General features: G+C 36.9%; 1 protein-coding gene across 2 annotated transcripts in view; it reads left to right on the top strand.

Moving 5' to 3' along the window:
- Positions 1-17,399, top strand: part of LOC127645460 (protein arginine N-methyltransferase 3-like) — a 75,572-nt gene that overhangs the window by 18,237 nt on the left and 39,936 nt on the right. For both annotated transcript variants that reach the window (XM_052129125.1, XM_052129197.1), the window contains exons 10-11: positions 2,368-2,467; positions 17,236-17,314. In XM_052129125.1, the coding sequence (XP_051985085.1) occupies positions 2,368-2,467; positions 17,236-17,314 (179 nt within the window). The remainder of the gene's footprint in view (positions 1-2,367; positions 2,468-17,235; positions 17,315-17,399) is intronic.

Here is a 17,399-nt window from a genome sequence, read left to right on the forward strand (position 1 = left end):
ACCTCTCGTGCTCTGTTTCTTGCTCTCTCATTGGCTGTAGGTCAAAGCTGCAGTTGTATTCGGTCAAAACATATTTCACATTGCGCGATTTGGACTCGCAGACCGGTCCAGATATTTAACATTATAGATAACTCTCTTACATCGGCGACGCGTTATTGCTTCTCTCAAATCGCGTCTTTGATGGTTCATACATTGCAATCGTCGATCATGGGAGGGAGCTCCGATTTGCCTACAATTTCAGGCTTTTGTCGGCGATCTCCACAAAACTGTTGGCAAGCGAAAATCAGGCTTAAAATCGTGTAGTGTAAATTCTGCATTACACTATACAAGCTCATGCAAAGAAATGATATTTTCTGCTGCACAACTAAGTTATCTGGTGACCTCTAAATTGTGAATTTGCATAGCCAAAAGATATTTGACCAATAGGGGATGTAAATGTCACAGATTGACCTCTTGGCTCAATAGAAGAAATACACATTTCCAAGCTACATGTTCTGCAGTGTTGTGGGAAAGTTAAGTAGATGGTATATTTTAACAATTAGATGCATTACCGAGTACCGAGCAATTGAGAGTGACATCTTCTCTTTTGTTGCAGAATATTAAGTAATTTTGCATTCTCAAAGCCTAGTGTGACAGGAACTTTAGGGTTAGTTTGGGTTAGAATGTCGCTGTTGCGAGACTTTTAACAAAGGTTACAATCGAGACACAACCCCAAAACCGGATTGAGCTAATAAATATGCTAAATATTTTGTAGGCTTTGTTAAATGAGAATCTTTATCTTCACCTTTGACAAATAAGTACTCCATGTTTTAGGAGCATTTACTAATCCAGATAATCCCCACATAATCTTTAAAATTGTGTACTTGTAGCCTAGGGTTAAAAGGTTAACTCCAAACAAACTGGTAATTCAGTGGATAATCCGTCCTGTCATCATCACTTAAAGCATAGATCCAATCATTTTCTTAGAGGAGCAATATTCTTTAATCATTTTCCGTTAACCAAGTAAGGAAACTGGATGTTAGAGAGTTGTTCCGTATTATCCCAAATCCCCCCTCCTTTGTTCACCCTCTGTAGCTGACATTGTCCTCTAAATTAACCTAGTAATGTGATTAGTGTTTCCCTGCTCAAGACAGTCCAGCGAAGGAGGGGAGGGTTACAATATGATCCTGGAAGAGTGTGATAGCGAGGAGGTGCAGAGATAAAGATCGGCTGGGCAGAAATGCGCTCCGCAGCCTTGAGTAATGACTCTGTCCCTAGTAACATTAGCTGTCATGATAATGGAGTATTTGGAGAGATTGATGCCCAGGGTTACTGGTCAAAAGGGAACGATCATTTAAATAGGAGGTGGGGGGTGGTGGTGGGGTTGTGCATTAATACACATAAAAACAAACATTCAGCTGTACAGTAGTTTGCTGACCCTAGTGCTAAATGTCATGGAAGAAGGTGCTGTTAAATTAGAAACCTTGGATTGTTGTCCTGGCCAGTCCGTTGTGTTGTGTGTAATTTGGATAGATGAGCAGCAGTGTTGAGGAGATTGATTCCCAGACAAATTAGAGTAATTAACATTCATTGTCTCAGATGAGGTGTTTTAAACTACTCCCATGCATTTTACAATTAACTTCTATATAATGTGCTGTTAATACTGACTTACCATTCTTTATCTTTGGAGTCCCAGAGACCCTAATGACGTATGTGTAAAAAATTCTAACACATTTCTACATGTGTTATGTTTAGATTTTATATTTTAGTTATGTTCCTGTGACCTAATTTAAACCCACTAGCAGAAGTTAATAAAGCATTTTGCCAGCTTTTTTTGTTATAAATTAGGTGTGCACTTTTCAGAAATATGATTGCTGTCCTGTATACAGTAGTACTGTTGTTTCTGATTAGGATCATGTTGGACCTTGGGGGTGGGTGGAAACAATGTAATATCTAGAAGCATGTTATCAAGTTGAAATTGTATTTAGAATAAATTCCCACCAAATTAGGAAAAGTCATGAATCGTCACCCTGATACTTGAATGTTAAGCAAATATTTGGAACAATGAAAAGGTATTTGGGGTTTGTCAGACCCTAAACAGTCTGGCAGTTCTCAGATATGTTCCTCGAAGTTCAACCTAATTTCTCAAATTTATGTTCATCTTTAATTTTTGATGTTGAACATTAAAAATGCATTAGTATATGATGAAATTAACATGAACCAAGATTAATAAATGCTTTTTTTCATTGTGTAGTTAACTAATGTTAACAAACAGAACCTTACTGCAAAGTGTTAATGTTAATGTTGAATAGTTATACAGATTTCACTACAACTGCAGTTTAAACGTTGCATAAAAAGCCATTAGTTCCTTTGTTTGCTGTTCCCCAGGTCTAATAAACTCGAGGACACCATCACATTGATCAAGGGCAGAATAGAGGAAATAGACCTTCCTGTGGAAAAAGTGGACATAATCATTTCAGAGTGGATGGTGAGTGGATGTTTATATGCACTTTTAATATGTAATCATTATATTCATGTGCTCTCAAGAGACAAAAACCTTTTTGAAGAACTATTTTGAAACGCACTTTTTGACTTTTTGATTACCGAGTTGGTTGAACTTGAACAAATGGCTGAATGTGCTGATGTATCACAGCTATTGCTGCAATTATAGGTTGTTGTGACAAAGTAGACATAAATCGAGTGAACACGTCCATCCTGCTGATAGGTCAAAGATGTGTCAGAATCTTTTTCTGTCAAGTCATTTATCTTTTCAAAATCTGCTCAGGTGTTTGGAAATATAAAACCTGAGACAGTGATGTATTGTTGATTGACTGACAATCTATAATGGCATAAATTATGTTAACATTTTCACATTTTAGTAGGCAACCATCACATCTCATCTGTTTAGATATGGCTGACATATTGAAGGTTTTTATTCATCTGAATCCACTGTGGTTGTTGAAGAATTAGAATTTAGTAAAAGGCATTTTGAATTGGTTTCCAATTTCTCCAATCATCTAAGTGACTTTTATGATCACTTTTGAGAATAAACTGGAAAACAGGAAATGTTGCATCCCTTTTTAAATTTGAGAGTGAAAGGGGATAAAGCTTGTATAACACTGCATCCTTTTTTAAGTTCTTTTAATGTGTAGTCCAGTAGGGAAGGGGAAAAGTAGATCATAACACTCGAGCCACCTAGCCACAGGCTCAAAAAGGGACACTGGAGAATCATTCTCTAAATTTGGAAAGAATTTCCCACGAGATTTTAACCTGCCTTTGGTTTTTTGCTGTCTCTGTAATTTGTATTGCTTGCAGGTTAATTGTGAAAAAATAAATGTGTTTCCCTTTGGTTGCATGTTGGGACTATAATTCAACAAACTTAATGCCTGAAGGAAAGTGTCTTTGAATTTCCCTCTACATACTTGTGTGCATGTGTGTGTTGCTTCTGAAAATATAACCTGAGATTTGGGTCAATGAAGCACATTATTTTATGATTACAAATCTGGCTTGCTAAATGGTAGAAAATTCCTGTCATTCATCATATGTGCATAGTCGTCCCTTTGATTCGGAAATCTTTTCAAGTTTATGTATTGACACCATTTCCTTTTGAAACCAGGGAAGCATGCAAACATTTTCAAAATGTTGTGGTACAATAGTTTTACAATTACCTTATTTCACAGAGTAGTAAGAGAGATGTGTATTCACAGAAAAAGCAGTCATCCTGCTCCACCACCTCCAATGCCTTCTACTTTTGACACTGTTGTCAGTCTAAAAGGATTAGATTCCAAATAGGTTCAGAAGTGAGTGAGCGGAGTGTTGTTGTAGATACCCTAGGATCGGCCACATTGTGACAAATAACTAACAAGTGGCATCTCCTATCAGACATTTTTTGCATCGGCTCCAGAGTGTTTACCTTTTCGTGGTGGCGTGACCAGAAGTGAGTTGCGCCAGCAGGGTTGGAGATCAGATACTGCTTTGAAACCCGGAAATCACATTTGCGAAATAAGTGACCAGTTCGATTCAGAGGTTGCATTTTGTCCTTCTAACATTAACATTTCACTCCACTTAGGGTTAGGTTTAGGTTTGCGTTTTGAGTTGGCTGGTACATTTTATAAAACATGCATTCCTCTTCACTAAATTACTGCCTGTACACCTCAACAATTCGATTTTGTTGCCCCTCTGTGGACATTACACCCATAAAATGGAGCACACACATGCCCATACGCCCAACAAAACTTACCGCTTCTGCCACTGGGTGGCAGTTTCAAATTTCGGTAAGCACAGACTGATTTTATCTAAAGAAAAGTCTGTTTCTGATTTCAGTGTGCGACCAGTCTGTGTAGATTCAAGCTTCCATAAAATCATTAAGGTAAGGTTAGATTAAGTTCATTTTGCGTCCACAAAGTCATCGATCAAACGGATGTCTAAGAATGTGTTAATAAAGATTATGTTATAAGCATTGTGTGTGGAATTTAGCACCTGTCTTCTAGGGCAAAGTTTATTTTTGATAATATTTTATCCATTTTGGAAGTATAACATTGACGTTTTATTTTAGGTCTGAAAATAATTGCAATTAAAAACACCCAGGTATTAGTGCAAATAGTTATGCCAGAAACATACTCTTATACAAGTACACACACACAGATATCCCAGTCGCTATAGTGGCCCTTGCTGCAGCACTGAGAATGCAATGCATTATTAACACATGATAGCGTTTTGACAAATTACGGAAGACTACAATGTGTGAAATCAAGCTTATACATCTAAAAATGTTTTCATTCATGTTTATGTATAGAGTATATAATGTTACCTTTTTTCATCTTTGATTTGTCAATTCCTGAAAAGGTCTCTTGTGTTATTCCACATAAAAACAGCATGTCAGCTACCACAAAACAACAACATTTGTCACTTTTTCAACTAAATTCTCCTTTTACCACCAGTGCATGTTGCTGCTGTCGCTAGGTTCTCTTAAGCAGAGGAAGGTTAAGGCTTAATTTATACTTACTGGGCAAAAAGGCTTTGCTTAGTTCGCCTTCAAATAATGATGAAAAGCAGTGAGCTTTTTGTTCTGCCAAGATGTTCGTTTGGTGGGATTTCTCCTGTTCATGCACATTTATGAAATTCTTAATACGAGAGAACTTGGCTGGACGAAGAGCGATGATAATTGGATAAAACTATTTGTGGGTGTGGTTTGGATGTGACTTTATATATACAATCGCACGTGCCAACTGAGGAATTGTTTCCTAGTTTACTGTCGTTAAAATTGATAATTTTAAAGCCGTCCCTCAGAGATTGTGTGGAAGTATACTTTTTGCATGGTTTGCAACTCAAACTCTACAAAGATGGCACGGCCACGACAAATGAGTGAAGAAAGGGTGCTTTAGTTCGTCCAGGGGAAAAAAGTTTGGCTTCTTCCAAAATATAAACCTGGCTTTATTGATGAGTTTAATTTAATGAAAAACATGGTATAGGTAATGGTTTTGGCAAACCGGCATTAGTGTACCTCAGTTGCAAATTGTCTCATCTTCATCATTGTCTTTCTCAAAGAAAAAGAAAAAAGTTTCTCCCAGGTGGTTGACTGTCCTACTTTTCTACTGTCTTTGGTTTGTGTGTATACTTGTAAGAATAAGAGAGAACGAATCAATAAATCAGAGGAGGTAATTTTCAGAAGAACGAGATGTCATCTGGCAGCGAGAGATGGGTTTGAGCCACCGTAATGTCATTTCATAACTCATACAATTGATCTATACTTTAACACCCAGCAAAACAAACAGACTGGATTAGATTAAGGGTCTGAAAGAAACAGAAAGAGAGGGATGATTTCTGCCACTGTCTAGGTGGAAAAGAGGAGAAGTGAATTAGAAGAAGGCTAAATAAAAGTTGCCAGGTGCTGATCCATCACATCAAATGCTACTGGCTTTTCAGTACACAGTTACACCTCTTAAGGTGAAACATAATCTACGCAAGTATGTGAACGTAGATGAGATCGCTTGGCCACCGCATCGCCAACGCTTGGTCTAGTTGAACCTGCTTAACGTGTGTTCTTGCGTTACCGTGGCAGGAACAAACCTTAAGTACTCAAGGGGGCAATAATGATATCTTCAAACAGCTGTACCATTAAACTGGATGTGTCATTTTTCAGGTAAGTTGCTATAAATATACTGACTTACACTTACTTGTTCAGCAATATTGTCTTCGAACTGTTGTTCTGCCCTGACAGTAGTTGACTTGTAAGATAAAACTCCCTAGAAACTGACAATTCACACAAATTTGCTATAGTGCCCCTTGCGGCAACTCTGAGAATGCAATACACACATTTCAGAACGCAACATGCGTGAAATGGAGCTTGCATTTCAAGATGTGTCTGCGTTCACGTATTTGCGTAGAGTTTGATTTGACCTATAGCAATGTTCGGACACATCACAGCTTCAAGCTATAACAGGAGGCCTGTTTTATTAATATATTGCCCCCTCTTGTGGTTGGATCGACTAGCCAATTGGTTCTACCATTAGTCAATGCACTGGGTCTGTGTCGATTTGATGTGGATCACATGTGGAGTCATGCTTGTTCTATACATGGAGATTGGATAATAAACGGCAATTGCCAAATACATTTGGAATTACATTAAAGTGAAAATAAAGTTTTACCTTTACAAAGCATGTTAAAACGGAACCACATGGTCTGATCTGAGTTCATTTAAAGGTCTTCCATACAAGCCAAAATTATTGCGAACCATTCCAAAACCTATCAAGTGGCATCTAGAGGCTGACAGAAACTAAAAGCGATTGGGACATGGTTGTCCTTTATGTTTCTGACACCAGTTAATGAGTGTGTCCATTTTTACTTAGCAACCACAACAAATGAGTAGTCGTGCAAGCCACTGTATTCAGCAATTGCCACATCAAAGTTTTTGTTGGTCATTTGGTCGTGACTAGGTGTGGTAAATCACACTTTCAGCTTGATGGCTTTTTTGAGCTGGTTTGCGAGGACTGCTCTCATATTGTTCCATTCATAACGTCTTATGATAATGTTACAAAGCAGTTACAAAGCATATTAAAAGATGTAACTTCTTTGGCTATTGTGAAAAATTGGCACACCCAAAATAACCTTGCAACCTCACTTGATATCACTTGAGGATTACGATCAATTTAGATTTCTCCGGATTCGCTGTGTATTTTCACCTTAATCTCATGGAATGAACATTGCTATAACTACATTTTGGCAAACTACACTTTACTACATGTTCTACATTTTAGCGAAGTTTCCCGGTGAAATGAACATTAGAGGTGCTACAACAGCTGTGCATTTTATTTACCTTCAAACAAATCATGTGCAATAACTTATTGTGACTCTATATAAACACTTATTTTTTGCTCTATTACTCATACACTGCTATGTTATGATATTGAAACAGTTTTACTCTAATGCATCATTTGAAGAATGATACATTTGAATAGGGATGTCCCGACTCCTGATATCTTAAATATGCTCCGATACCAAAAACCGATACCATCTGATGTCATTACGTAAACATTTAGCGTATTTAACCGCAAAAGCTGCTATTTAATGAGATAAATTTATAGTTTGCATGTAATTCAAATGTGAGAGCTTGTGAATGTGTGTAGACAGTGTTGTGCTGACGCGGGCTGCTCATACTTTTTAAATTTTTTTTTAAAGCTCCTCCTTGGCTCATACAGGGAAAACACCGTCATGAGCATTGCACGCTCTGTTTGTAGAAGATGACAGTAAAGAGTGCAAATTCATGAGTGCTATCATAATGTCAGAGCTCGTTGGTCATAACACAGAAGCACTTCAGAATAAAAGCTCAATTAAAATAAAAGCTAAATTTATGGGAAAAAAGTATAACAGAAATATATCACTACAGTAAAGTTATGCAATATTCACTGTAATACGACTGCTACTACTACTACTACTAATAATAAATCAGTAGTAGGATTGTCCTGTGAGGTTCTGTATATAAGCAGTTCATTTGGTACAATATTATGTTGAAAATGAATTGTTATATTTACTTTTGATTAAAGTTTTAATGAATTAGGTTGATGATATGTACTCTTACTTAACTAAACAAATTGGTATCTGGACATCCCTACATTTGAATGCTTGTATTAGCACTTAAATGAACACACTTCCAATTCCAATGTGATTATCTTGTACTGTATCTCACCTGATAGTGTGTTGGTCTTGGAAGACTGAGGATTGCTCCACAAGCTTACACGTGAGATAGAAGTGACACAAAATGATGTGATAGCTTCAGAAAGCATGCTTTTCATGTTGCATTTGCTTTTGGGATTCTATCTGTTAGGTTTAGGTGTTGGTTAAGGGAAAGCATATCTGTTTTACGTTTTACTCATTAAAACCTCAATCTAACATTCACCTTAAAACCTTGTTTAATTGCAAATTACTTGTCTAATTTTCATATGCCCCCCACTGGACATTTCACTGGGAAACTGCAGTGAAATGTGTAATAAAGAAAGAAATTTAATTTTACAAAAATATTGCTATGGAAATGAGATCAGCCAATGTATTTCAGATAAACAAGTTAGGGCAAGGCACTTTACCTCAGATGGCTTCATAGGATTTGTCCTGGCAATGGTTCATGCTGCCATTCTATCATGCCATCATGTGAAATTTGCTGAAAAAACGGCACCAGTCCTGGTTGTGTGGCAAACATTCTATTCGATATAATTCCAGAGTAAAGTAATTAAGCCTTAAAATATGATCTAAAAAGGATCTTTAGTTAAAGTCACCCAAGTCTGAAACAAGAAGCTGCACATATGCATGTTAATTGTACAGCTTGCAAAACAACTGTTCCGTACATCCATTTCTGTTATGCATGTTTGCATCCAGTGCCTCAAATTTAACACAACATTTTAAACTTTGCCTAAGGTTTCTTTTTCTTTTTTTGAGATTAAGTACTCTTTTTAAGATATTATGAACTGCTATGTGGGGCTGGTCAAGTTGAATTAATGGCAGATCCCATTTTGGGCCTCATTATCTCTTGATAGTAGTCTTACCTGTCGCTGGAGAAGACAGCTGCAATCAGTCACTCTGTCAACAGCCTACAGCTGTCCTGCCACACACACACACACACACACACACACACAAATGCACAAAAAAACATATAAATACTCTGAAGTAGTGCTGCAGAGCTAATTTTTGATTATTCTCATTAATATTATAATCAAGATTATTCATTTTGATCAATAGAATTGATACTCTTATTACATTGTGTAGGGCAATTGCATGCCATACTCTTAAACATCAGAAATGTCAGGGCAACATTATATTGGCTCTCTTTGTAGCATGCATAACAAACTTTTATTCAAAGTTTGAAATAATTATACATAAAACGAGCAATTTGACACTACTAGAAAGCTCCCATCCCATTATAATCACTCAAGAAACAAAGCTGTCCACATTTGAAACTGTGTGAATTTATAGCAAAAGTTTGAGACTGTTTGAGTAAAAGAAAATACAAAATAATAATAATAAAAAAGCATTGAAATTAGAAAAGTTGTTCGTAATTGGCGTAGACCAATAGAAAGTGGAATGATGTAATAGACACTTCATTTGGGCTGTCGTAATTGTAATCTTGTAATTTATTCAATTAATTTTGTAGCTCTACTCTGATGTACCCAGATACACTTCGGCATAAAGAAATGAATATTGTATTGAGCTAAACTGCAAGGAAACGGCTATCACTCTTTGAGCAAAATATAGTAGACTCAAGATTCTTAATTACCTGCAGTTCTCCGAGTCCATCACGATTTCCCCTTTCTTTCTATGTTACGCTGTGATGCACCCAACCTGTGTTTCACAGTGGTTACCTGAATCTGTCAACGATCAACAATGAAGCTTTCAAGCATCCATTGTCCTACTAAAATTAACCATGGAAACATGGGGCTTGCCTAATTTAAATATTCAATTTACAATATGCTACATTTACTACTCGTCTTTATTCATATGCAAATCAGGCTCTTCCACACTCCATCCACACTGAACAAACAGAGGTGTTCTCACGGTACTTGTGCTAGCGCATGCTTTGAGGGACCCTTTTGGTGCATCTCACTAGTTACATTGCGTTTCACTGGTTCTCAGCATCTCTAGCCATAAACCCCATGTTTTTAGGACACTGTGTCATGTTAAATGTTATTTGAATCTCTCAAAAACATGCTTCGACCCCCTGCACAAAGGTGGTACTTCAAGCTTGAATTGCTCCATTGGTAGGAAAATGTATTGTAACAACAGTACAATTAATTTGTTTTTTTTTTTAAACTTTTTTTTTTACAAATATTATTAATATTACTAAATTAACTGCTTAAATCATCTGCCGGAGTTTTAACCACAATGAACATTTATTTTATTATCACAGTGCACTTCAATCTATTGCAGCATACAGGCATACATTTCAAATCCTGCTTTTGTCATCAACCGTCTCCCGTTCCATCTATAAAAGTTGTGATAAAGTTAAAAAAATAAAAATATACCGGTGATATTTAAGACACTAGTAAAACAGTTTTTATTGAAATTTTCTTGCAATTAATTCCAGTGCTAATATGATACATGTATTACACTGTGTGGCTTGAACAATTTTGTTTGATATTGTTGTGCTGTAATTGAGAGGATTGTTCATTGAATGCTCATGACTTTGGCAGTGGCTGAATACTGCTGATGCCAGGTGTTTATAGAGCATAGATGGCCACTCTGGGCCAGACTTGCACTATTCTCTGATGTTCACAGGAAACCTACAACAACAACATGCTCTAATGCATACACGAGTTAATTGACCCATGTTTTTTAGCAGTGTTTGTTTGTTTTTTTTTTAAGCTTGAGACATTTCAGAGGCATTGCTGTCAATTTACCAACATTATTTGCAATATGAAACCTCTTATTTGTTTTAATGCAAACTGTAATTATATTGCATCATAATGAGTTATCTGCTCCATCCAGAAAAATCTAAATGGAAAAACCAATGTAATGTGTGTGTGTGTCTTTGTGAGTGAGATTGTTTATGGGGTAATTCATTTTAAGTGCATGAATGATGCTGTCCAATGTTCATTAGCATTTAATTAGTTGCATTCATGCAATCTTGCCCCGGCTCCACATGGCTTAATGAATGGATCTGAATTTTGACCACACCCAGCTATAGCAATTTATTTTATTTTTTTTATCTTGTGTAGTGGAACTTTCTTATATGTTCCACAAAGTTTAAAGCGACACTGAATTAGTCCCCAAGTAATTTATGACAGTTGAAGAAATGTAGAAAAGGTAAATACTGAACTTTGTCTTTCATAAACAATAATAAAACTTGTCCTGCATCTGTTAATCCAGATGGTGTCCAGTGCTTATTGTGGTGCAGCTGCCACCATAGTCTCTGAATAACTGATTCATTAATTTGCATTAACTTATTTTAGGGATCAGAAATTAGACAGTAATGCATGCCTAATAATTACACTTGTAAGTGACTAGTTATGAACTTGTTTGGCATTATAAAGTATTTATTAAGCCTTTCTTGGCTCATTTTTTTATTGCTTCATAGCCAATATTGCTTTATATTTGCATTTGTCTTAATGTATTTCTTAGCTAGAAACCAAAAATATCAATGACTAGTATGATGCAAAATACATCCTTTTATAGGTTCTCAGTACTTTGTGCAGCTTATAAGTATGGTAGTATATAATTAGGGGTGCAAATACCCCTATAATTTCACCCTAGTGCAAAGAGGATGCTATTTGTTGCTATTTACACTAAGCATCAAAAGTCTCTGCCTTCTATATTTATTTTATACTTAAGTTGTGCATTCAAATAGTGTAATGAGAACCTATAAAGGATGTATATGCACCTTACTAGCTATTGGTATCTTTTGTTTTTACCTAATATGTTAATTGTTAGGAAAAAACTCATTTAAAGTGGGGATCGACTGGTATGGGTTTTTAATGGCCAATGCCGATATCCAGAGAGCAGGGTGGCTGATAGGCCCATACAATGCCAATATATCACACAATTTAATATAGTAAATAACATAAACATAAAATTGGAATATAAGGAATAAACTCGCATTGAGCGCTATATTAACTCAAACTTGAACTTATATTAATATTAAATAATATTCTATTTTAAATGGAAGATAGCAGTTTCTTCTGATTTCTATTTAGTCGTCAGATGTTAGTAATACACTCACCTAAAGGATTATTAGGAACACCTGTTCAATTTCTCATTAATGCAATTATCTAATCAACCAATCACATGGCAGTTGCTTCAATGCATTTAGGGGTGTGGTCCTGGTCAAGACAATCTTGGGAAAGAAAGCTGATTTAAGCAATTTTGAGCGTGGCATGGTTGTTGGTGCCAGACGGGCCGGTCTGAGTATTTTACAATCTGGATTTTCACGCACAACCATTTCTAGGGTTTACAAAGAATGGTGTGAAAAGGGAAAAACATCCAGTATGTGGCAGTCCTGTGGGCGAAAATGCCTTGTTGATGCTAGAGGTCAGAGGAGAATGGGCCGACTGATTCAAGCTGATAGAAGAGCAACTTTGCCTGAAATAACCACTCGTTACAACCGAGGTATGCAGCAAAGCATTTGTGAAGCCACAACACGCACAACCTTGAGGCGGATGGGCTACAACAGCAGAAGACCCCACTGGTTACCCATCCTCTGATGGCTACTTCCAGCAGGATAATGCACCATGTCACAAAGCTCGAATCATTTCAAATTGGTTTCTTGAACATGACAATGAGTTCACTGTACTAAAATGGCCCCCACAGTCACCAGATCTCAACCCAATAGAGCATCTTTGGGATGTGGTGGAACGGGAGCTTCGTGCCCTGGATGTGCATCCCACAAATCTCCATCAACTGCAAGATGCTATCCTATCAATATGGGCCAACATTTCTAAAGAATGCTTTCAGCACCTTGTTGAATCAATCCCACGTAGAATTAAGGCAGTTCTGAAGGTGAAATGGGGTCAAACACAGTATTAGTATGATGTTCCTAATAATCCTTTAGGTGAGTGTATATTTGCACATGAAGAAATTGGTAATATATTAGGAAGAAGGAAAGAACAGTACACACTATGTTAATGCACACATGCCAGCCATGGTTGCTGAACTAATACAATTTTTTCAAAAAATACAGAATCAAACCAATTGCACATACAGTGTATAGTGAATAAGACATTTACTTATAGCGCACGTGAAGCACTTTTACTTTTACTTGAAGTTGCACTCGTGCTCGTGTGGATCCAGTGTGAGCAGCAATCTCCTGACAGTTTAAACAGTTTGGATCGCCTGTTTGGATTATCACGGACTGACCGTCATGATTTGTGAATCAGAGGAACTTTTGATCCTGAAGTTTTGATTCTGGCTGATAGAATACATGCTTCAGAGGAAGATATTAGATAAGTGCTCACTGGATTTTTGTGAGGTTTGTGAATTACATCAGTTTAAACAAGATATTTGCTGATGGTATATAATAGAAGTTTTTCTGATACTGTAATTGCTTTTTATCATTAGAAAATTTAAATGTTACTGGGAACTGTTGAGGAGAGACTGTTAGAATACGTGCTTTAGAGGTAAATAAATAATGGATGCTGGATCTGCTCAAGTTTTGTGAGGTTGGTTTATTACACCTGTTTAAATGAAATTTGAGCATATTTGCTGATGGTATTCAATATAATTTGTATTGATATTTGCCTTTTTATCATTAGACAAGACAGTTAAAAGTTACAGAGAACTGCTGAGGGGAGAGAGAGTGAGAAGGAAACATGGGAGCACTTTAACAGTATGAGCTCAAACGCGTCTCTGAAATGCAGACCGTTTAAATGACACTTTGTTGCAAACCAGTCTATTGTTGTAGTAACACGATGGCATGTTCAACCAACCATGTTATAAGATGCACAGATTGACGGTCTCAGACGCGGAGGCAACTGAGGTTTGTCCTCCGCCACCCGGATTGAGGCGATTCACTATGCCACCACGAGGACTTGGAGCGCATTGGGAATTGGGCATTCCAAATTTGGGAGAAAAGGGGAGAAAAAATAAAAAGGATTGCCATGTGTAATAGTTACCGAAGACCTAGGATAATATGCAAGAAAGCAAATAGTTGTGTTTCATTTTGACAGAAAACATTGTATATAAGCCGACTACATGTGAATATCCACATATAGTTATTTATACTGTATATACACACAACACCCTCCCCCCCCATCTTCCCTCATCATCTCTCTACTTTCTCCCTCAAACACACACACACACACACAAACACTGCAGTGGAGTCAGTCGCCTGTGAAATTGGGTTCTAAATTACACCATGGAGAAGCTTAGCCATCACTAATGCTAAGTCTGTTTAAAAACGACCCAGAGAAATCCAGTGTGAGTCGCTGTCACAGCATGGCTTTTAAGGTTGCTGGTTCAGTTGGCCTCAGCCTATTGAACACAGCAGTGCCCATCTAATCTTTTACAATATCAAACTTTAAAAACATATGCATGGCCATGTGTGAGTCATGCTTACCAATAGGGTAAAGTCTTTCCTTACCTTCCTGAATTGCTTGAAGGCTATTCAATTTAATACGGAATTGAATCTGCACCTTCATAATCAAACTGTACAATGCAGGTTTCATAACTTTGAAAATGTAATTTTTTCAAACCTTTCTTATGCACACCAGAGCTACAACCCATATGCTTATTTAGGTTTGCTTCTTCTAACATCAGTATGTGTATATGATAAGGATGCAGTTCCCACTGTATAGCTAATATATATACGTTATATAAGATAGATGCATATGTAATTTGGCAATTTGCTTTTCCGGTTGCTCTTTCTCATTGTATACTTCAAAGCAACTTTTGCACCAACTATACACCAGAAGACAATGCTGATGAAGAATGTTGCCCCTCATCCTCGCTACATCCATCACATCTGTCTTATATAATTGATTATGCCTCCGTTCAAGATTACTTGAAGCAGCCTTGTTTCACTCATGGCTGTCTGAGCCGCTGTCCGGAATGAGGCCAATAAGATGTAGCCAAAGCTGCAGTTCAGTGGTAATAGAATACAGTAATTCAAGGGGTGATGTGCCAACTACTCATGCAAAACCGGTGTCAGTCAGGGGTCATTGCAATGAAACGGGATGCTGGTTGGTCATGCATATGTTTAAAGAGGGGGCTGTGCTGAGCTGTCTTAAATACAGATGTCTTCGATATTTGTGTGGATGAGTTTGTGGCTACACATGTGGGAGCCAGAAGGTAATGTTTTAAAGATAAAAAAAAATGTCAGTCTAGCTTGCTCGTACTCGCTGTCATGATGCTAAGGTGTTTCGTAATGACTTTCAATGCATTACTTTATGGTTGTAAGAGTGTTCTAAAAGTGTTCTATGTTAGGGTTGCTTACTGGCCCAAGTCAAAAGAGCCCACCCCCAAGTCTATAAGATATAGTAGATGTGGCTCAGGTCTGTGGGATTATTTGTGGCCATTTTTTTTTTTTTTTTTTTTCAACAAGTCGAAAATCTTAAGTCTGGTTGCTCAGAAAAGTAATAGCTATACAGTTTGTTCTTTAATTTATCTGTTGAACATTTGGAGCATTTATTTGCAGAAAATGACAACTGGTCAAAATAACAAAAATGATCCAGTGTTTTCAGACCTTTAATAATGCAAAGAAAACAAGTTATTATTCATTTTTAAACAATGCAATACTAATGTTTTAAATTAGGAAGAGTTCAGAAATCAATATTTGGTGGAATAATCCTGATTTTCAATCTCGGCTTTCATGCGTTTTGTCATGCGATTCATTTAAAATGTATAGCACGTAAATTATTTTCTTAATTGCGATTTAAGGCTTGTACTGATTTGACATTCGTTTCTAACATTTTATTCAATTCTGTGTCCTGAGTCCTGAACACTGGAGGGTGGAACCCTTGCGATGTGTCCAGCAGGGACATTATTCTTGTACACACACAACAGTGAGTCCGTGCCGGAGGGAGGACCTTTTAAAAACCAAATGTGACTTTGTGACAATAGAACATATCTTATGTTCTTCCACATAAGCATGTCAATTCTTACAAGCCTGCTGCGCAGCTTGTTCTCCTGTGGATGGTCTGTTGACACTCCGCTCAAATGTAACAATTTCAACTTTGTACTCGTTGCTGCTGAGCTTCTAAAACATCCGCTAATGATTACTAGATATTTCAGATGAATTATATTTCCATTGGCAGTGCCAGTGCTAAAAGCAGAACAAGACGTGCTTTTCATATGGAGTTCAACGTGGTGCTTGCTGCCTTGAAACAAATCCGGTGCATTCCATACTCCGTTGGAAAAGATAGCCTGATGATGATAAATATTGTGGAGGATGAGGGTTTAAGAGATTTAATCTGCATTGCAATTAAAAGTTGTTCTATCAATCAGTCAACTTCCCTCTTAGACTTTGGTAAATGTTTAATGTTTCTTGAATTGGTGCTATTTTAGTGTCTTTTGTACTGTGGAGTTCAGAAAATGTTAATAAAGCATTATTGTTATTGCTTTTCATTCATATTCTATTGTGTTGTTCTTTCCAAAGAAAGAAAGAAATGCATTCTGTGCAAAAGTCTTAGGCACATAATATGTTTCACAAAAACATTTGTCTTAATATGGTCATTTATATCTTCAGCTTTAGTGTGTCAATGGGAAATATACATTTTGACAAACATTCATTCTGCAAATAGATTAGAATGAAGTAGAAGAACAGGGAGACACCTGCAACCGATGTCATGGCCCCCACATTGCCCACCACTGAACTTTGAGTCAGTCTGGGATTACATGAAGAGACAGCCTAAATAGATAGATAGAACTGTGGCATATTGTCCAACAAGCTTGGGACATCATATCTGCCAAAAATCAAGAAAGACTGTGTTCAGGTGTACGTAGGAGAATTGTTGATATTTTAAATGCAAAGGTGGTCAAACCAAATATTGATCTAGATTTTTTTTTTTAAGTTTACTGGACTTAATTGATCAAAATATATTGCAATAAATAGTTTTCATTGAAGAAAGTGCCTAAACCTTTTGCACAATACTGTGTGTGTGTCTTATCCCATGTTTTTTTGGTTACCATGACTATTTGTAACAACTTATTTTAAATGAGTTTAAAAATTCTCTAAATTCAGATTAATTTCAGCAATATTATATGGATCTGAATGAATGTCATATTATGGCTTTTGTATGTTCATCTATAAACATTAAACGGTTATCCCCGTTTTGTCTGTAGGGGTACTTCCTGCTGTTTGAATCCATGCTGGACTCTGTGCTCTTCGCAAGGGATCGGTATCTTGCCGAAGGTGGTTTGGGTGAGTCACATACATGAAGTTCAGCTGTTTTCACATTCTCATTCTGAGGTTAAATTTGTCTCGTCAAACCTAGAACCTTTTTTTT

The sequence above is a fragment of the Xyrauchen texanus genome, chromosome 1 (genome assembly GCF_025860055.1).
Source record: "Xyrauchen texanus isolate HMW12.3.18 chromosome 1, RBS_HiC_50CHRs, whole genome shotgun sequence".
NCBI classification, from domain to species: Eukaryota; Metazoa; Chordata; class Actinopteri; order Cypriniformes; family Catostomidae; genus Xyrauchen; species Xyrauchen texanus.